Source organism: Coffea arabica, chromosome 6c (assembly GCF_036785885.1).
Source record: "Coffea arabica cultivar ET-39 chromosome 6c, Coffea Arabica ET-39 HiFi, whole genome shotgun sequence".
Classification (NCBI taxonomy): Eukaryota; Viridiplantae; Streptophyta; class Magnoliopsida; order Gentianales; family Rubiaceae; genus Coffea; species Coffea arabica.
In genome coordinates, this window is record NC_092320.1 from 14,440,743 (window position 1) to 14,462,214 (window position 21,472).

Genomic DNA, 21,472 nt, shown 5'->3' on the forward strand with positions numbered 1-21,472 from the left:
TCTAAATGGAGCAAAATGCTAGAATGGTGGCTTGGGTCTTTGTTAACTCCATATTTGGATTGGAGTATAATCTCAAATTCAAAGTCTGAATAAGGTGTACTAAAAGTAAATAATGCAGTCTTTTTTGATTAGACAAACAAGCCCTTGTTCGAGGAAACCGCGCAACCCTTTTCACTCTGCTTGTATATGGTCCGCCCGCAATTCACACCTCAGTAAGAATAATACTACTGGAAGAATCAACTCAGAAGAATGAGGGCGCTGGGAGAGAGCTGGGGAGTTTGTAAGGGTGGTTGCCCCTCTCTCTGCATTTCCCCGATGATTTCTGTCAGACCCGCTAAAGTAAAAATCAACAGCCCTTCGGAGAGAAGACGAAAGAATGCATTGTTATTATTATTATTATTATCATCATTTCACTCTTTCTCTGCATCAAGATCATCACCGTCATCTTCGTCATCATCATCATCTTCTTCTTGTTTGATATAAGGCTGTGATGATATTTCTCTTTCTTTCTGAGTTATAAATCGGGCATGGAGTTTACGGGTCCCGTAACTTGGCTGGGCAAACTCCTGATGGCATTATTTGAGATGGGTTCTCCATGCTAAAATGCACCTGGGTTTGCAGCCATGGCGGTGCTCCTCCCTCTTTGCCTGACCTTTTGACAGATCTGAGCCTTTCTTTTTGTCTGGTTTTGCTCGTCTAGTTTTAGCTTGAGAAAACGAAGCAGCCGAGAGATGGGGTTTTGCTCCTTCTCTCTGCTAAGCTTATGATTTCTTCATTACCCGGTTCGAGGTTCCACCGGGTTGATATCCGGGTCGGTTTTTTATTGACTATGTTCTGAACTGCGAGCCCTGAAGAAGAAGGGATATTAGACAGAAAGGATGAGGTTGTGGAGAGAGTTTGAGGGAGTTTCTAAGGGTGGTTACCCCTCTTTCCACAATGCCGATGATTCTCAGCAATTTTTCGCCAAAAAAAAAAAAATCAACAGCCCTTGACTGAAAAGAAAAGGCAATAAAAATAGAAAAGCTATTGCGCGGTTTATACACCTAGTCATCGTCCTCGTTATGGTTATCCTGCTCATCCTCATCGGCCGTCATCAGCATCAGCAGGGGTCACTACTCATAAGGCTGTGATGGTACTAGAAATTTTGTTGTGTTGGAATCTGTGAATGGAGGCAACCGGACCCGTATGTTGGCTGGGCAAAACCCAGATGGCATTATTTCAAAATGGGTTCTTTTCCTCCTCGTCACAAGCAACTGGGCTTTGCAGCCATGGTTGTCTCCTTCCTCCTTTTCCTAATTTATTTATTTTTTCTATATTATCTGAGCCTTACTCTAGAAGTACTCTAACTCCATCGTTAGTGTGTGTTGTTTGAGATAGACATTTTACTTTGCAATTTTTATCTGGAAGCAAGCATATTGCTCTGGCATTATGGAAATCCTCAAAATGGTGGTTTATATATTACTGGTCGATAGCTCAGAGAATGAGGCAAACAGAGTGGTGGGATTTATTTTAGAAGGGTGGTTGCCCCTCTCTGTTTGAGCCTATGATTTCTTCATTAATTATCCAAAAATAAATACCAACAACCCTTAATTTCTGGTACTTACTTTTCAGCTTCTACTATTACTACTTCTAGCTGAACCAAAGACTGCGGATGTATTTTTCCATTGTTTGCTTTGCTAAGATGTTAAAGGCCGTGATGATATTTCTAGATGAGCTAGGCACTAAGGGATTGATGATATAAAGTGACCTGTATCTTGGTTGGGCAACCCGGACGGTATCATTTTGGGGGGTGTTTTGATGAATCACAAACTTTTCTTTGATGCAACCGGTGTTTTGCAGCCATGGCAGTGTCACAAACTCAATGCCTGATCAATTACAGACCTGAGCCTGATGTTTTTCTTGTTGTAGACGCATGCAAAAAGGATCCCTTATTCGTTCCACCTTAAATGCCTTTTCAACAACATTCACTAAACAACTTAAGCCTACTAGCGTGTTGCCAGTACCTACTCCACTCCAACCCAAGGGTCACTTCCCCTCTCCTCTCCATCACACTGCCCACTCCCTCCCCGCAATGACCTTCTCCTTGCTCAATGAAGCTTCAGTTGCACTTGACGTTCCCCTTCCCCTTCTCTCCCACCCACTTACTGCTCTTTTTAGGGTATTTGAGGAGACAAGTTTGGCCCGAAGATGAGTATGGAGATTAGTTTCTTATTTTTTTGGGGATTTTTGTTTTATAAATTAGGTGTTTCTGGATGGAGAACTGTTTGGAAAATTTTATATTGTAACAGTCTAGCACATTTTATGATGTGATGTATGTGAGAAAAAAGGTGATTGAAAAGATGAAAAGCTGATTGGAAAATGTGTTGATGATGCAATTAGTAATGTTTTCCAAATACTGTTGTATCCAAACAAACTGATTGTTTTTCGGATGTTCTTGGAGGATTATTGTTACCTTTCCATAAATTTTAGTAAAGCAGAAAGTTTTTTGTTTTTTTTTTTTGGCCTCTGTTGCAATGGGTAGACTTGGATATTTAGCTTCTTTTTTTACTCACTCAGTGGACTCAATATAAATAGTCTGAGTTCGAGCAAGTTGCCATCAATTCTGGATTCTGCAAATTTTAGGGGCTTCCATGTTGACTCCTATTTGCCCGAGTCTTTGAACCATGAATATAAGTGGGCATCAGGAGGCATTTCTCTCTCGACAGAAAGAATGAAGAATGAGGGTGCAGGGAGAGATTCTGGTGGAGTTTCCAAGGGTGGTTGCCCCTCTCTCTCTCTGCTTTTTTCCCAATGATTTCTCAGTCTTTGAACAAAAATAAAAATGAAAAATAGCCCTTATTAGAAACAGAAGAAAATGGAGTTATTCTATATGCTATAGCATCATTAATGGGTTTGTTTGGATTGTAAGTTATTTGAGATATTTTTACTGTAGCACTTTTTGTGATGTGATGTATGTGAGATAAAAAGGTAATTGGGAAGATTAAAAAGGTGTATTGAAAATTGTAATGATGATGCAAGTAAATATATTTGGAAAAATAATCAGCTGTTATCAGCAGCAGCAGCAGTACCTCATAGTAACAGCACAAAACCCTTAATCACTCTGCCCTCTTTTCCTGTGTGCTAGTATATGCATTTCTAGGTTGTGATGGTACTTCACTATTTGTTTTTGAGTTGTGAATATCAGGAAGGGAGCTAATTGGACTTGTATCTTTTTGTGGGGGTTGGGGGTGGGGGCAACCCTGATGGCATTTTTTGAGATGGGTTTTCCGGAGTCCATGACATGCAATTGGGTTTGCAGCCATGTTGGTTCCCATTCCTCTTAGCCTGATTTTTACTGTGCATATCTGGGCCTTTCTCTAGTTAGTGTGTGTGTGAGAGAGAGAGAGAGAGAGAGAGAGAGAGAGAGAGAGAGAGAGAGAGATTTGTTGTGATTTAGTTGGCAGTAGGAACAAGTGGCTCTGCCATGGTGGGAATCTTTAGCTAGTAAATTTAGCTCAGAGAATGACGCAAATAGAGAGATGGGATTCCCTCATTGTTTTATGCCTATGATTTCTTCATTAATTAACCAAATTTAGAAACCAACTGTTCTTGATTTCCAGTAATCAGTGCTGCTGCTGCTGCTACTACTACTACTACTAATTGAAACTTAGACTGTAGTTATAATTCTATGTTATTTGGTTTGCTCTTTGACCAAAGGCCTTGGAGAAGTATAGGAAAGAAAAGACTAAAGTGTTGAGGGCTAGGATGATATTTGTAATGAGCTAGGAAAAAAAGGCATTGATTTTATAAATTGACCCATATCTTGGTAGGCAACCTGGATGGCACAGTTATTACTTGGGTGTTTCTGTGTATTAGTTTCTTTCACTATAGCGCAACTAGTGATTTGCATCCATGGCGGTGTCACAAACTTAATACTTGGTCAAATTCAGATCTGAGCCTTGTGTTCTTGTTGTTTGCAGTATTCTTGTGTTGAAGTCACAGGCATAGAGTGGCCATGCATTTATGCAGCTTGTGCATTTCTGCTTATCCTTGTTCAAATAAGATCTCTTTGCGACTTATGATTCTGGGTTTTCTTCAGGAGTTTTTCTCATTTCTGATGTGCTAAATGCTGCTATTTGCACTTGTTTAGCATTTTACCAGTTCTGTAAAAGTGGATAGCTCATTGTTTTGGTGAATTGGGTCTTTTAGTCCCTGGGTTGATAGTCTCCTTGTTTTGGTGCCAATGAGGCCTTGGTCTAGTGGCTAAGGTTGAGGCCCTAGGAATTAGAAGTCCTGGGTTCAAATCCCCCTGTCCCCTCATGCTTCTTAAGTCCTGCCCCTTCCCTGCTGGAAAAAAATTAAAAAATAAAAGAAGTGGTGATTTTGGTTCAATATAGATTTTTCTACCTCTGTCGTTTTCAATGTAATTATTTACAAGTCTGCATTCATTGTAGATGATTTGTTGTGTTTTGGTTGCTCTCTAGTGCTACTTGCATTAGGTGGATTTGATTTTTTGTGGGTTACTGGATATGAACATACATTTTTTAAGCTGTAATTATTCAATTTTTGGAATTTTGAAGTGTATTTTCCAAGGCTTCTGTCACTCCACCCAAGCTGTTGTAGCACAATCTGCATTCTTTCATAATCAAAAGTTGAAGACTCAGGCGCAAGAGAAATAGGGATTTTCAATGGTGGTCAATTTCTCCCTAATCAGATTTTTCAGAGGCTGTGGTGTTACTCACTTCCTTCTAATGTAAGGAATGAATGAGGGTTATGATCGGGTTTGAACCTCCATGATAAAACAACCAGAGGACTGAAAACTAGGAGCTCCAAGACTGATTGAGGCATCAGAGAGATGTGGGATTTCTTCAAGCAGTGTTGCCTCTCTCTGTTTTTAGCCAATGATGTCTTCTTCTTCTTCTTCTTCAAAAGCCAACAACCCTTCTGTTTAATTTAGTGTCCATCCTTCTCAGGGTTTAATTTCACTGATCACCCTTTTGTACTACTACTGCTAGCATTCACTGGAACCAAACATGGCGTCCGACAACTTTGCAAAGTTTCTTGGGCCTAGTTTGGGAGTTTGAGAGAGAGAGAGAGATTTTGTATGGTCCCATAAAAAATGGCTGTGATGATTTTACATCTCTGAATGGGAGCTGAGTTGTTTTTTTCTCCCTCAGGGCAATTGAGGTGAACCGACCCGCATCTTGGCAGGGCAACCCTGATGGCCTGCATGCAACAGGGTTTTGCAGCCATGGCGGTGTTTCTCTACTTCTTTGCCCAAAGCCTAAAGTTTTTAAAAGATCTGAGCCCATTTTTCTCAAGGTTCACATCCTTAGCATGCCTTTCTGAAATTGTCCCTTTACTCATGTAGCCTCTAAGGGATGAGGCATTATACTTCTTTCAACTGAAAGATCGAAAGAATGATGGGGCAGAGAGAGTGTACTGTTGGGGCGAGTTTCTAAGGGTGGCTGCCCCTCTCTGCATTTCCCCCAATGATTTCTCAGTCCTCAAACAAGGAAGAAAGAATAAACCACCCTTGGAAAACGAAAAAGAAAGGAATACACAAATATCGTATTATTTGTTCTGGTTCTGGTACTGTAACTGTGATGCAATTCACACGTGCTTTGTGATGCAATCCGGATGGTATGTTTTTATGGGTTATCCCTTCTCACATGCAACTCGATTTGCAGCCATTGCGGAACCTTTCCCCCTTTACCCATTTCTTTTATAAAACTGAGCCTCGTTTTTTGTGTGTGTTCGAATCTTGTAGAAATCCTCCTTGAATAGTGGTACCTGTCACTGGTAATTTTTAGCTCCAAGAATGAGGCATCAGGGAGATGGGATTTCTTTGAAGGGTCGTTGCCCCTCTCTGTTTCGCCTGTGATTTCTTCATTACCCAATGCAAAACCAACGGCCCTTCATTACTAGTATCTAGTAGTAGTAGTGATAATAATAATAATCAGACTTCAGAATGCAGCTGATATTGAGCTTGTTCTTGTATGCTTTAGATTTTGTAAATGCTTATGGAAAGTGGCACTAGAGAATAATCATAATCAGCTGAGGCTACTCATTGGTGGATTTTGCATTTCAGATTTTTTGGCCATTAACAAATGTAAAATGCAGATGCAAAAAAACATTATAAAAAATGATTATCCAAAATTAGAATCTATGATCAGGTGAAATAATAGACTGAGAACAAGCCTGTTGTTTCTGCTGCTGCTGGTGTTGTTGTTTTTGCTCTTTGATGAATCCAAAACAGAAAGAGGGTAGAAGAAAGTAAAGGCTGTGATGATGTTTCTTATGAGCAATGGAATCAGGCATTGATTGATGAGAAGTTGACCCGCATCTTGGTAGGGCAACTCAGATGGCATACTGTTTCTATGGGAGTGGTTGATGACTGATTATGTTCCCTTTCAGGTAACCGGTGATTTGCAGCCATGGCGGTGTCACATACTCAATGCCTGATGTACAAATCTGAGCCTCATATTCATCTTGTGGGATTCCTTTTTCACATTACTGGTCTTATTGGAAATAGAGTTTTTTTTTCCCAGTTTAGTCTTCTAGCATTTATAGGTTGCTCTTTTTATTTTGATATTTTGTTTTGGTAGAAGGATTTTCTGATCTTTTCTTTTATTGTATATATATATTTTTTTCCTGAAACGTTAGAAGGTTTTCTTTTATTGTATATGCTTTTTGGTTTTTCTCATTTCTCTGCCAGCTTTTCTCATAACTGCATGGCCCAATATGAATGACCACCATGGCTTCATTGGCTTTTTGTTTCTATACACCAACACTGAGTTTTACTGGAAAGGGTGCTATTCTGCAAGTTTGTCAAGTGATTGATGCTGTCCTTGATATTAGGTTCAAGGAAGGAGGGGTGCCAATTTGATGGCGCTGGAGGTGGTTTGATAATCAGATCCAACTTGTATTTGAGTTGGCTCAGCATACAAGGGAGAATTTGTTAGGTGTATCTATGGGCTACTCCAGGTCTTGTTTGTAGGCAGCAGGTGCCCAACAACTACTCCCGTATTACAGTGCCTGTTGGTCGAGCTGCTCTTGGCCGTATCATAAGCGTCATTGGAGAAGCTATTGATGATTAGAGGTGAAATTAAAACTGAAATTATTTGCCAATCTGATGTTAGGCCTCAGCTTTCGCTGGTCAGTCTAGTGAACCAGAAATTCTTGTTACTTGAACTAAGGTTTCACAATTCTGCAGTTCTGCGCAGTTCAACTTGTCCTTGCACGTGTGTGATGCTATTCATGGCTCTTGTGATTTTGTGCTCTGTTAGAGAGTTTTCTAGTTTCTACTGTGCTAAATACTTCAACTGTAGTTGATATTTTCATTTTGGGTTTTCTTATTTCTGTCGTCTTATTGCAGATATCTGTGTTAAGTGTCTGTAGAATTGTTCTTTCTAAAACCGGTGTATTTCTTATTGAAATTTCTAGTGCAAATATGTAGGGCTAGTGTTGCTGCACCACACTCTTCTGATCATATTCTTGTTATTTATGGCTAGGTAAAATTATCTAGAATCGGATCAGTTTTAGTCTCTCCATGTACATCTTCAAGGAGATCAGTTTCTCTCTTCCCAGCTTCCTGCAAGGAATCATATATCCTATTTCCATTTGTCCACTTTCTCTGGATAGGCAGAGCTTATACTACATGGATCTTGGGACGATACTGAAGGGACCTTGGATGCCCCTCTCTTTGGCAGCAACATCTTCTCTTCAACATCATGCAAAAATGCTACCACAGCTTCCCAGTTCCCAGAGCCATGAAAATGAAAATGAATCCTGTCGAGAAAGAAAATAGAAAGGAAGCATTGGCCCAGTTGCAAAAACTAACCAACCCGGCCAAAAATTTATTACAAACTTCGCCAGGAACTTGTTTCCTTTGTGATTCTGGTTTCTCAAGTCCAAGCCCAGCCAAGCACTAATTAGAAGCATAGGTGAAATTTTTTTTTTTTTTTTTTAATCAAAATGCACATAAAAGGCATATACTCATAAAAATTTAAATCATTGTATTATACTTTTAACTAATCAATGTGCAAGGCAAATTTTATTTTTTGCCTTTTAATCCCTGAAAAGCAAAGTGTTGTTCCAAGCCAGTAACTGAGATGGGCTGCACCAGTAGATAAAGACGACTTGCCCAAAGCTCAGGAAACCAGGCAACAATGACTAGGTCAACCCAAATCCGACGAGTAAATTGGGAAAGTATTAAACGTATTTCCAGAGCACATTAACATCATTGTCACCCATACAAATATTACGCAGGAATGACTGGAAAAAGTGAAAACTGGGAGCTCCGAGACTGGAATGAGGCGAGCAGGGAGACGGGATTTCTTCAAGGGTGGTTGCCCCTCTCTGCTTCTTAGCCTGTGATTTCTTTCTCTATCACGTTACAGCAAAACCAGCATCCCTTCATCGTTTGAGAGAAGGGTTAATTACACTGAGCGCCTCCTTTTTTTTCGACTGAGTCGAACCAAACGGGCCCTTGTATTCATATTCCCTGGAAAACTTCCCAGGAGCTTTAGTTTGCGAGTTTAGGAAAGAAAAGAAAAGAAAGCATCAAAAAGGCTGTGATGATTACTTTTCATTCTCAGAATCGGAGCAAGTTTTTCTTTTGCAGGGTAATTTGAGGTGAACCGACCCGTATCTTGGCAGGGCAACCCTGATGGCCTGAAAATGGGGGATTCTTTCCCGTCTCCCTTTTGCATGCAACTGGGTTTTTGCAGCCATGGCGGTGTTTCTCTCCCTCTTTTGCTCTGATGAAAGATCTGAGCCATTTTCTTTGAGGCGAAATGAGGTAATCAGAGAGATTGGGATTTTCTTGAATTAAGGGTGGTTGCCCTTCTCTGTTTTGTAGTCTATGATATCTTAGTTGCATAAGTAAACAGCCCTTTGTGTTTTTTTGTTCAAGCGAGCGCTTTCGTGTAATAGTTCTGAGCCAGTGTGCTTTTGATGTTGATGATGATGATGATGATGATGATGATGATGATGATGGTGAATTCATAGTTGTTGTTGTTGTTGTTAGTGGTAGTGGTGGTGGTGGTGGTGGTAGTAAGTGGTAACACTACAACGAAATGAGCAAAGAAAATGAGAGATGGAAAAAGAGGCTATGATGATGCTATCGTAGTAACATTTCTTACGAGGAAATGAACTAGCATTGATGGTATAACCTGACCCGTGTCCTGGCGGGGCAACTGGATGCAACTTTTGGTTTTGCAGCCATGGCGGTGTCACAGTTCACAACGTCATCAATGCTTGATGAAATGCAAGTTCTGAGCCTTGTCTATGCTATTATAGAGGTCGGTATATGCATTTCTACTTCTTGAGTTGGTTATTTTATACTTGTGAGTGGAATGTGCAAGTATGGTGTTGTATTCCAATCTATATGGAAATAACCATTTACTACACAAAGTGGGTTCGAATACACGACCTTAAGTAATTAGTTAATCTTTCTTGACCAGAGGGTTCTATGGGAATTCCTCTTTCAACTCAAAGAATGAAAAGAAATGAGGGTGCAGAGAGAGTTTTGGGGAGTTTCCAAGGGTGGTTGCCCCTCTCTCTGCTATTTCCCAATGACTAATTTGAAGAAAAATATAACAGCCCTTATCAAGCAAAACCCAAAAATAAATAAATAAATAAATCAAAAGGAAAGGCATGACAAATGCCCTAGTACATTTTGGATCGTTGTCTGATCATCACCATTTGTCCGTCATCTTTTCTTTTTCTCTGTTAATATTGGCTGTGATGGTACGTCTTCTCTTGAGCTGCAGATCAGGCATGATGCTAATGGGACCGTATCTTGGCAGGGCAACCCTGATGATATGGGATTTTCCCCACATGCAACAGCGTTTGCAGCCATGGCTGTTCCCCTTCCTCTTTGCCTGATTTTGCTGCTCTACATCTGAGCCTTTGTTTTGATACATGCGTGTATGTGTGAGTTTTGTCCAAGAAAGGTGTTTGTTGCAACTTCTTTTCTGTTCAAAGTTGCTCTGGCAAGACAAATATTGCTCTGGAATTATGGTAACCCTTGAATTGTTAGTTGCACTTGTAAATTTAGTTCAAAAATTGATGCACCATAGAGATGGGATTTCTTAAGGGTGGTTGCCTCTCTCTGTTTTTAGCCTATGATTTCTTTCTTCATATCAAAGAAGCCAACAGCCATTGAGAGTTTAAAGCAAGGGTTAATTGTACTTACCACCCTTTTGTCACTGATGTGAACCAAAAGGCCCTCTTTATTGATATATCATGGAAAACTTCCAAGCCTCTAGTTTTCCAGTTTGAAAAAGAAATGAAAACATCAAAAAAGCTGTGATGATTATTTACTCTCCAAATGGAGCAAGTTTTTCTTTTGCAGGCATTTTGAGGTGATCCAGAACATATCTTGGCTGGGAAACCAGAATGATTCCAACAGAAGAGTCTGGTAAGATCTTGGCTGGGAAACCAGAATGATTCCAGCAGAAGAGTCTGGTAAGTATCTCAGATTTGCAGCCGCGGGAGCATCTCTTGGTCTCTTTGCCTGATCACAGACCAACACTAGTCTGTCCTCTTAGTGACCAAAATGCATTTTTCTTTCCTGGTATGTATCTCTCTTTATCTAGACAAACTTTGTTCTTGTACAGATCTGGGTGGAGCTGACGGGGTAACTCAGCTACTAGTTGTTTATCAACCTAAGTTGGGTGAACCTCAGTTAGATCCTCATTACCCATTCCTGTTGTTGCCTTAGACAGCAGTAGTGAAATCAGGTTACTACTATTGCTGGCAAAATGTAAAGGGATGGTCCACTAGGAAGTATCTGATCCACAAAAATGAGGGTGCAATTATGCACTGCTAATAGCTAGTATTGATTCAGAAGATTAAATATTGATCTTGGCAGGGAAATTCTTTTCTAGAAGTATTTTGATGTTTGGTGGTTCATAGGATATTGGATTATCAGCCATGTTGGTATTGTATTGGGTATCTCATATGCTTTGTTTCTCAACTTTGTTCTGAATATAGTCCATCTTTAAATTAAAAAGATCAAAGAAAGAGCAAAATTTTGTTCTGGTACTGCTTTTTCTTTAGTTCTATTTTTGTGTAAGCTTTGGTGCTCATCACTTTAGTCTATCTTTCCAAACGTGTACTACATTTTTTTTTTTGGACCTTTTGAGATGGATTCCTTCTGGACGTGAAATGCAACAACATTGCCAGTTATGAAAACCATACCTTTTTAAGAAAGGGGATGGGAAAGATACCTTGGAAAGAAAAGTAAGGGAAAAATCTGAAGCTGCACGAAGAAAAGGCCATTGGAGAATAGGACAGGACTGAAATCCACACTCATTTTGTGCCTCTGGGAAAACAGTAGCAATCCCAAAAAAGATGCAATGTCTTTGGCTATTTCTAGCATCAGCTGCTAACGCTGCATGAGCTTCCTTGGCAGGTGCTGCATTAGCTTCTTTGTCTGTGTGGTCTAGAGGGGGCTTTTTCTGCTACTTTTGCTAGGAGTTTTAAGGGATGCATTTGTTGGATCTTATGCCCTGATCGTCCTCTCATTGTTTCAGGGGTGGTATGTACCAATGGTAATTCTCTTTTAAGATTGTTTCACCTCTGCGAATCATCGCAGTTTAAATATAGGGTAATGACCCAAGTTGAAGTACCAACTCCATAGTTTTTTCGTATTTTTGCTATGACCGAATATTATCTGTTTATCTGTGTAGGCTAAAATATCGCAATAATCTGAAAAAGAAAAAGAAAATCTATGCGTCTTACGATACACGGAATCAATTAATCAATAATATTTCATACTGACTAGAATATCGTCCACTTATCTTTTCCAAATGACCATAAATCAAACACCATCTAAAATAAGAGTTTGTAGATTGCAGCCAGAAACTGCAGCTAGGCTGATCTGTTTTCCGGTGGTGGCATTGAAAAATTCTTGGCTACAGAGGCTTTTACCCTCAAGTGTAAGCGGCAGTTAACGAACTCAATTAGTCCAGGACACGGGGCTTTCAGCAAGAAGAGAACTGCACACCATTCTGGTTCTGTCACATATCTTTCTTTCCTGCATACGGCTTCCACAATTGATTTTGCACAAGCACTAGTACTCATGGCTGGCAGCTGATTAATTAAAGTCTGCATATAACCATAATCGTTTACATTTGAGGTTATATAAGATTGTATTCTTGTGTTTAATAGCAAAAAAAATGCGTAGTTACAAAATTTAAATCCAGACATCTGCCAATTCTGGGCTTACTTCGGTAGTCCCTTCTCTGTTCAAGTGCTTTCCTTTGGTCATCTCGGACTCTACGAGGCTGAGAGTTGCAGTAGTTATCGATATTTCTGGAGGCATTTCAGATCTCATCGTCTCGTAGAAGCTCACCAAAGCTGCTTTACTTGCCTAAAAGATTTTGAGGTAACTTGGAACTATTTACTGGTGCCAAAAGGTTAGAAGACAGGGAGTATATTTTAAGTTTCTTACAGTGTAGATGCTGAATCCTGATGGATGCATATATGCACTGGCTGATGCATTCACAGATATCGATCCCTTGGTCCTCTTCAGATAGGGCATTGCTTCAAAGAATTAATTGGCCAATAACAATGCAGCTGCACTAATAGCATGTATTTTTTAAAAATCACTTAATGTGGTAATTGGTGGGAGGAAAGTTAGTTATTGGTATTCATTTATGATTCAATTAGTCTGTTGCATTAAGCTGAATATATGCTACTCTAGTAGTATTTTGTAATGAACAAGCTTGATGAATAAGAAATCTACACAATTCTACCTCCTCTCTCAACTCTCTCTCGTTCTACTTTCATTTCTTGCAATTCTGTTTAACTCAAGAACTGCAATTTTGTTTAACTCAAGGACTCCAGTTCTTCACATCATTCTAACCTTAAATTGTCAAGCGAGTTAAAGTTATCCTTCTCTTCTTGAAATTTGAGCTTGTTTGTTAATTAAAGGATAAAGGTAAAATATCCTTTATCTCCTATTGTTTAGCGATTTTTCACATAATCCTTTGTGATGTGATTTTGGAAGTTATAACATAGCTCTTTTATGATTTCAACTATAGTGTCAAAACAACGGAAACGATCCTCTATAACGAAACTCATAGAAATATCAAGATTATCCTTATTTATAAACTAAAATGGTTGGAGTGATCAAAATATATAAATATAATATACATGATATTTTAGCCCCTCATGGTTTTATATTTTACCATATAACCCTTTTATAGTTTAATATTTTACCACATTACATTCTTATGGTTTCCAAAATATATACGTAACCCTCTTTTGGTTGATAAATAATTTTCAACTTTACATAGAGGTGTTTTTGACATTTTAGTTGATTCTATTATGAAATATAGATTCCGATATTTTGATACTTTAATCCAAACCATGAGAGATTATATATAATTTTTGAAATTATAAGGGGATTATATGAAAAATACCAAATTATAGGGAGATAAAATGTAATTTATCCTAAATTAAATTATCTAAAAAAATAGATTTGTTTTCCAGACATGTAAAATAAGGAAAATAAAATTAGAAAAACTTGTAACACTCCATCCTCCCTTTAAAAGCATAAAGGAAGGATGGAATGTTGGACGCTCATTAAGGAGTGCCAATAACATTTGTGAAAAATAATCATTCCAATTTTAGGCATGTAAATGGGAAAATTCTATAATCCCTTTTGATTACCATTCCCTCAACTTAAATATCACACTAAAGATAAATAGTTTAAATTTTGAATATTTAATAATATTTAATTTAATCATCAATAACACTTTGTTTACGATTTAACAGTGTGAATTTCACTTGTAAATATAATACTCAGAAGAGACGGTAAAATCTCCCTACTTTATATGTGCTACTTGACATTGTCCCGATCATTCATCATATTCATTAACTATTGCTGATGAACAATACTTTATTTTCCTCAAAAAAAAAAAAAAAAAACCCTACTTTGTTTCCAAATTCCCGTCACTCCCGCACGACCTATGCAGCACCTTCTAAATTACGCTTTTAGTCCATTAAAGTCAAGCCAACTCGGGTAACAAAGCGTGCCAGGTAATTACGGTTTAATTTGATCCAAAAAAAAAAAAAAAAAAACCTTTAAAGCCCAAGTACTCACCCGAAGAAAGATTCTGACCGCAAGGAGTCTGCTCCGGGAGGCTAAGAACGAGGCAATGGAGAAAGATGGGAATTCTGTAAGGGTGGTTGCCCCTCTCCGTTCTGCCCATGACTTCTTTTTTTCATTTTCTTGAAAGAAAATGATAATAACCAACAACCCTTTAATCTTTAGTCTTTCTTTTGCTGTTTTCTGGGATAATTTCATAAACCTCCCCTGAGCTGTTTCTGTGGAGTACTGCTACTGATTCTGATGATTCTAGTTCTACTCCATACCTTTATCAAACGGCCCCTAATCCTTTGGAAGATCCTAAGTAGAAGAATAAGGCTGTGACGATCTCCGTCTTGTTAAATTCTCGGAGCAAGTCGGGCTTTGATGCATGCTGACCCGTATCTTGGCGGGGCAACCCGGATGGCGTTGTGTTAAGGGTGCCAGAGGTTGGCTTTTCTTCCTTACTCGCAGCAACCGGAGTTTGCAGCCATGGCGGTGTCACATTTTCTTTGCCAATTACACAAATCTGAGCCTTCCACTCTGTTTTTTTCACTCATTTTATCTGTTTATTCGTTGAGTGTGTTCAATTGGGTACTAAAGTTTTTGCTTCAGATGATTTAATTGTCAGTCAATTGTTTGATTTTTGGGTTGAGATAACTGTCGTTAAGATTACTTTTGGCATGTCGTCAAATACTACATGAACAAAATTCAACCTTGATTTGGGATTTCCTGATTTTTATACATGGTCAAGGCTTCAGTCCTCCCTGTTGGATGTGTTTTCGTAAACCACTTCTTTTGGTGATTAGTGAAGTTAGACCTTCTACATTTGTGGGCTTCTAGCTTAAACCTATCCTTTTGCAAAATCAGGCTTTTCTGTGTTGAGATTGTGGTTTTGCATGTTAGCAAATTTTATCTCCATTAATGTTGCTCTAAATTTGCTGCTGTCGTGGTCCTTCCCAATTTTATTTTGTATTTCAGTTTTTTTGTGAATAGTTCATTGTTGGAAATTAGCTCTGTGCAAAGTTTGTGCTTGGAGAGTTTTCATTTCTTCAGTACAGGTTTCTGTATATACTTGCTGTTGGTTTTAAACAAAAAAAAAAAAAAAAAAAAAAAAAAAAAAAAAAAAAAAAGAAAAATCTTTTACTTAGTACTGTATATTTTGCATTGAATTTTGTATCTTTATGATGTCATGAGCTGAATCATGGCTTCAGTAGCAGAAATTTCGCATAAGTTGCACAATTGTTGCTTAGAGATGCGTGCTATTTATGTTCAAGCTCAGACAAATAGGAGGGTTAAATAATATGAGTGGAATATGAAACTTTGGTGCCTAAAACAATCAATCTTGAAGCACCAATGCAACATGTAAACATATACATCATATTTAAAAACTTGCCAGTTTCAAGATAGGGTAATGACCCATACTGAAGTACTAATGGTATTTTTCTCTTTAGAATTTTCACCTCTAAGTTCTAAGCCATACAATAGGTTTTGTGTCATCACACAGTTCCATATTTTTTTTTTGTCTCTTGCTTAATCTCATCGCTCTTAAATTTTTTTGTTGTCTCTTGCTTAATCTCATCACTATTACACGAACCTCAAATATCAGAATGGTTTTGTTTGTCGCTGGCCAAACATTTTTTTTGACTTACATTTCACAAGAAAGAGAATTGATGTGTCTTATACACAGAGTCAATTATTCAATATTAGGTGAATACCATCTAGAATCTCTGGTATTATGACGTGCTAATTTGGAGCTTGGTAGTGTTAGAGGTTAGAGTTTCAGAACACGACTCATTCTTCACCTTTCTGAGATGGAAATGACCTTAAAGTACCATCAGAAATTTAGTGTTTGTAGACTACAGCCAGATGTTGCAGCTTGTCCATTTTTTTTTATTCTGCAGCTTGTCTGTTTTATGTTCTGATGGTGGCAAGGAAGAATTTTTAGCTAACCAGGCTTTCATTTGCAAGCTGTACGTGTGGTTAGCGAACTCAATTAGTTCAGGACAGAAGGTTTTCAAGAGGAAGAAAACTCGCCACCATTTTGGTTCTGTCACATATCTTTCTTTCCTGCATATTGCATCCACAATTGATTTTGCACAAGCACTAGCACTAGCACTCATGACTGGCAGCTGATTAATAAAAGTCTGCAAACATCCACAACCACCATTTACATTTGATGTCATTTAAGATTGCATTCTTGTGCTTAATAAAAGAAATTTGACATCTTTATTAGGTCCAGGTATCTTACATTTGCCGAATCTGAGTTTACTTGAGTGATTCCTTCTCTGTTGAGGTACTTCCCTTTGGACATCTCTGGCTCTATAACACCAAGAGTTGCAGTAGTTATCGAGATTTCTGGAGCCAGTTCAGCTCTCATTGTCTCGTAGATGCTGAGCAATGCCGCTTTACTTGCCTGAAAAATCATTAGTGCAGTTTAAAAGTATTTACTGGCAGCGAAAGTGTTAGCAGGCATTGAGTGCATTTATGTTTCTAACAGCATAGATGCTAATTCCTGGTGGATTCAAATGTGAACTAGCTGATGCATTCACAAAAATTGACCCCTTCGTTCTTTTCAGGGAAGGCATTGCAAAGTAAATCGGACAGACTGATCCCCAAAAGTTCACATCCTGTACCATTTGAATAATGTCAAACTTGGTTGTACGTTTATGCGGGCATATATACCAGAATCATGAAATTACCATAACTGGCTCAAATTCTGTATTTCAATAGCATTTTCAATCAGGCACATAGAAGCAAATCCTGCATTGTTGACGAGATGATCTCCTACAAAGACTGATTGGAGTTCTACTCGTATTTGTATCATAAAAGGTAGACGTTGAAAGACTCAAAACCAGGTGAAATTTTCAGCACATTAGCCATTATCATCTACTGAAAACCAGACGGAGTTATTACTGAGTCCTAGTGTAGGAATCTATCGAACTCTAGCCTAATTGAATGAAGGAGATGGGACGAAAGGATGCACTACCTAATTTGAAGGCTACTGAACTGTTTTAGCTAGAGGGGTACTATGATAATAAAACTTCTATTAGCAAGATGTGGCAACATCTTTATCAGGCATTAACATGGAGTTTTTTATTTTTTGGTTGACAAGGGAACCGCATCTGCTACTCGAGAGTGTGTATCAGATAAATCCTGTCTCGTGTAATAGTCCGTCAACCACACAGAGGGGTAAAACGCAAGGTTTCTCACGGAGTAGATACTGAATCCTGGTGTATTCATAATTGGACTAGCTGATGCATTTGCAAAAAATTGACCCCTTTGTCCTTACCTTTCAGGTAAGGCATAGCAAAGTAAGTCGGATAAACTGATCCCCAAAAGTTTTTTTCACATCCTGTACCATTTGAATAATGTCAAAATCTGTTTTGGGTATATCTGGATAATATATACCGGAATCATGATAATTACCATCACTGGCTCAAATTTCGTAATATCAGTAGCATCTTCAATCAGGCATATGGAACCAATTCCTGCATTATTGACCAGATGATCCACAGCTAAACAGAGATTGATTAGGCTTTTTCCATACTTCTACACGTAAAAAGGAAGACATTACAAACAAAAACCAGAATATAATAGTAGTACCGGAAATACTACTCTCTATTCATGCCAATCACTCTATCTAGCTTATTACCATATGCTTATTAATTAGTATTATGTTAGAGATTAAATTATGTATAGTCTTTTTGGACATTATATAAAATATTATATGATATCCCACCAACTGGATTTGGGTTCTGGGAGGCCCAAATTTAGGTTTGCCTCGAACTCCTGATAAGAGAAAGAGTAAAAGGGCTCAGGCTTTGAGCCCTTGATCAATCCAACAATCAAGAATGGGGTTTGACAGGGAAGAGTATCCTTATGGAGTATTATATATCTAACCCCTCGTCCAAACGATGCTTTGACATTTTCAGCTCTCTAAGAAAATGAGGGGAACAGAGGGATTGGGATTTCTGTGAGGGTGGTTGCCCATCTCTGTTTCTTTGCCTGTGATTTCTTCTCGGTCTTTTGAAAACCAACAGCCCTTCTTCGTGGAACAGTTCTTTTCTCAGCTAATGACTTTAATACTCCCATGTGACTTTCCTGCGAAACAAACGGAGCCTTAACGATCTCTAACGTCTTGCTTCTTCTTGACATGACTGACCCTTGTACTTCTTCTTCTTCTTCTTCTTCTTCATCTGCTTCTAAGGCAACAAGAGGGCTATGATGATTTAACTTGTAGAGCAAATGGGTAAGTGTGTTTGAGGCAAATCCAACCCGTATCTTGGCTGGGCAACCCGGATGGCAAATGTGAGGGAGAGGGGGAGAGGAGGGGTTTGAGTGGATCCATCCCTCTTTCTGGGGTTGGGTCCTCTGTCTGTTTAAACTTTCAATGTTTTCCTCACATCACGTTGCAACCGGTGTTGCAGCCATGGCGGCGTCATTTTCTCTTTCCCTGACCTAATTTAGACATATCTGAGCCCTTAAAACTTCAAAAGTGTCCGGCACCAGTGTAGGAAAATGCCGTATAAAATGTTGGTTTTTGTTATTGGTTGAATTTGCACTTTTAGGTTGTTTCGCCTCTCCCTTAGGCTTTGCATATATTTGTGTCAGGTTAGTGTGGAGTTAGAGGTCTCAGCTTTTACTGGCTAGGTGGTGCCGTGGTGGTAGTAACTGGTAACAAGGAATGTTTACACTTGCCATAACGGTCCACTATTCAACATGTCCTTGTCAAGTCAAGATGGTAATATCAAAGTTTTGTTCCATTGTAAGAGTATTCTTGGAAAATCAGGTGCTGATGAGCAATTGGATACCACTGCAAAATATTACTACTACTTCGGCCTTGAATCTAATTTTTGGAATTCCCTTCTGGAATGTTTCGAAAGTGTACCATTCCCTTGATTTACATCATGCTGTTCTTGTGATAATTCAGTTGGTCATATTGCTTGTTTTGTCTCCTGACTTCTGTCCAGCATTTGAGTTCATATGTTTGGCAAAAAGACTAGCAGCCACTGCACCTCACGCTCACCCAAGTCTTCTCCTTCTTGGCGTCTATATAATTGAAATTCAATTCCCAAATGAAGAATCCAAACAAAGTAAATCATCTAACTTGAGACCATTTTTATCAAATTGTAGTTTTAGAATGAAACATGATGACCTGATTTGAACAACGGGATGGTTGGTGTCTGTGAACTGTTTAAAGATGTCAGCTTTCGTTTTATGAATCTTCCACCTCTGTTCTCTCTATATGATCTAATATAAGCTGTTACGCTGATGAATATAACCAAGAATTTTTGCTTCTCCATGAAAAACAATGTCCCAAAACAGATACTTAATTTGCATGTTTCGTCACACAAAAATAGAACCAATTGCCGACTCCAACGACAATGATCACCGGCTTTTCATGGCTTGTGCTGGGATGATGACTTCATTAGGAAAAAGATTATCTAGAGTTTGCACGCTACAGCCAAAAGATGCAGCTAGTCTGATTTACTTTGTGAACGAGGAGGCACTGGAGTAGCCTTTGCTCCCCAGGATTTTATCTTCAAGCAGTGTTGGTAGCTAGCCCATTCAATTAGTTCAGGACATAATATCTTCAGCAGGAATAGGACCTTGCACCATTTGGGTACTGTCACATATCTTTCTTTCCGGCATACCGAGTCCACTATTGCTTTTGCACAATCAGGGGAGCTCATGGCTGGCAGCCGATCAGCATCTATAAAAACCTGCACAAAAACATAATCACCACAATATTCAATGAATTGCTCATTTTAGATGAACTTCTCTTTTTGATTATATTGTTGAAGTACCTAATTACCCAAGAGAACTTTCAAACTTTTTATAAACTATATGATCAGATGTCTCACATTTACCAACTCTGAGTCAAATTCTGTAGTTCCATGCTTGGTCATGTGTTTCCCTTTGGTAATCTCTGACTCTACAGGACCAAGAGTTGCAATTGTTATTGAGATTTCAGAAGCCAGTTCAACTCTCATCGTCTCGTAGAAGCTGACCAAAGCCGCTTTACTTGCCTGAAAAACCAATTATATACTACGACATTTTCGAACAGTTTACCTGAAAAGAAAGCCAAATACGTCCCGAACAGAATAAGCTCATGCAAAGTATCTTACAGAATAGATGCTCAATCCTGGTGGGCTCAAAACTGCAGCTGATGATGCATTAACCAAGATGGATCCCTTGGACCTTTTCAGGTGAGGAATTGCAAAGTAAGTCGGATAAACAGATCCCCAGAAGTTCACATCCTGAAAATTCGAAGTACATGGAACTTGGTTTAATAGATTGATTCCTACATTCTCTAAACAGTCAACTCATGATGGTTAATTACCGTAACAGGTTGGAGGTTTGTAATGTCAGCTGCATCTTCAATTAAGCACATGGAGACAATTCCTGCATTATTGACAACATGATCCACTGCAAATAAACTGATTAGTGATTAGGCTCTTTTGTAAAACTCTATACGCTTCTTGCAAAAGTTGGTGATGGAAATAGTTACATCTGCCAAAATGGTCAACTGTTTCCTCAACAAATCTCTTGCAGTCATCGACCTTGAGTACATCTGCACATATGGGGACAACGTCCGGCGAGCCAAGTTTCCGGGCATTTTCTGCCACCTCCTTGAGGAGATTCTCCCTCCTGGCAACAATAACTAGACAAGCTCCTCTTTTTGCATATTCATATGTCAAGTGCTGCATCCATATGAATATTCATCATTGATCATTCTTCTAGAACTTGATGGGATAGTAAATGGTAATCACAAATGATCAAGAGCGACTGAAATGGAACCGTGAGAACAAAATCGTGGATTCGAACGTACCTCTCCAATTCCTGATGATGCACCTGTGATTAGAACTACTTTTCCCTTGATGTCTTCGGTTGAAAAGTATCTGTAGAAAAACATCAGGAACTTGTAGATGCTGAAGAATGGTAACAGGATCCAGAGAATGGTCTGGATGACGATCATACGAATCGTTCGTGAGAGAGCCATAGTTGACCAGCTGCTGTGGCCTATCTGATTAAGAATGTAATTTATTTTCTAAAGAGTTGGTTAGGCGTGCAGATGTTGTCTAGTTAAATACGCATTCAGTCACGTAAAAATAGGCCATTTCCATCTCGACCCAGATTAAGAAGGGTAAGTTAGTGTAGTCAATGCAATTATTTTTACGTAATAGTACTTTCTTCATGTATCCCTCAATTAATACTAATTTTAGTGCTGTATTTATTACTCTTATTAATAAATATTTATTAAAAAAAGATGCACATTAAATATGAGCATAGTGTGATAAACAAACTATGCGCCTCATTATCTGTTAGGTGAACATTTCAAGTTTTTTTTTTTTTTTTTTTGGCTAGAAAATAGTACAAGTCATG

At 38.7% G+C, this 21,472-nt stretch overlaps 2 protein-coding genes and 2 long non-coding RNA genes across 7 annotated transcripts; 2 read left to right on the forward strand and 2 right to left on the reverse strand.

Annotated features, from left to right (window-relative positions):
* The first annotated feature begins 51 nt into the window (after nt 1-51).
* LOC113694205 (uncharacterized) lies at nt 52-12,751 on the forward strand. 4 transcript variants are annotated; one of them, XR_011815877.1, is made up of 3 exons: nt 102-7,081; nt 7,494-11,540; nt 11,840-12,751. It is a non-coding gene; the product is annotated as an uncharacterized lncRNA (long non-coding RNA). The 4 variants fall into 4 exon arrangements; XR_011815878.1 differs by lacking the exon at nt 11,840-12,751 and having other exon boundaries at nt 7,494-9,284; nt 9,756-11,621; XR_011815879.1 differs by lacking the exon at nt 11,840-12,751 and having other exon boundaries at nt 7,494-9,284; nt 9,792-11,621.
* Nucleotides 12,752-15,877: 3,126 nt separating this feature from the next.
* LOC113692987 (11-beta-hydroxysteroid dehydrogenase 1A-like) lies at nt 15,878-18,528 on the reverse strand. Its single transcript, XM_072053469.1, has 7 exons — nt 18,495-18,528; nt 18,092-18,288; nt 17,513-17,635; nt 16,582-16,713; nt 16,356-16,499; nt 16,037-16,230; nt 15,878-15,908 (listed from the first exon to the last, which is right to left on the reverse strand). The coding sequence occupies exons 1-7, from the start codon at nt 18,526-18,528 to the stop codon at nt 15,878-15,880; spliced, it is 855 nt and encodes a 284-aa protein (XP_071909570.1).
* An 860-nt stretch (nt 18,529-19,388) lies between these two features.
* Nucleotides 19,389-21,089, reverse strand: LOC113694206 (11-beta-hydroxysteroid dehydrogenase 1A-like). The gene is made up of 6 exons (XM_027213068.2): nt 20,919-21,089; nt 20,598-20,790; nt 20,430-20,515; nt 20,215-20,346; nt 19,951-20,115; nt 19,389-19,809 (listed from the first exon to the last, which is right to left on the reverse strand). The coding sequence occupies exons 1-6, from the start codon at nt 21,087-21,089 to the stop codon at nt 19,564-19,566; spliced, it is 993 nt and encodes a 330-aa protein (XP_027068869.1). The 3' UTR covers nt 19,389-19,563.
* On the forward strand, nt 20,186-21,265 carry LOC140008497 (uncharacterized). Its single transcript, XR_011815880.1, has 2 exons — nt 20,186-20,310; nt 20,438-21,265. It is a non-coding gene; the product is annotated as an uncharacterized lncRNA (long non-coding RNA).
* Nucleotides 21,266-21,472: the final 207 nt, after the last annotated feature.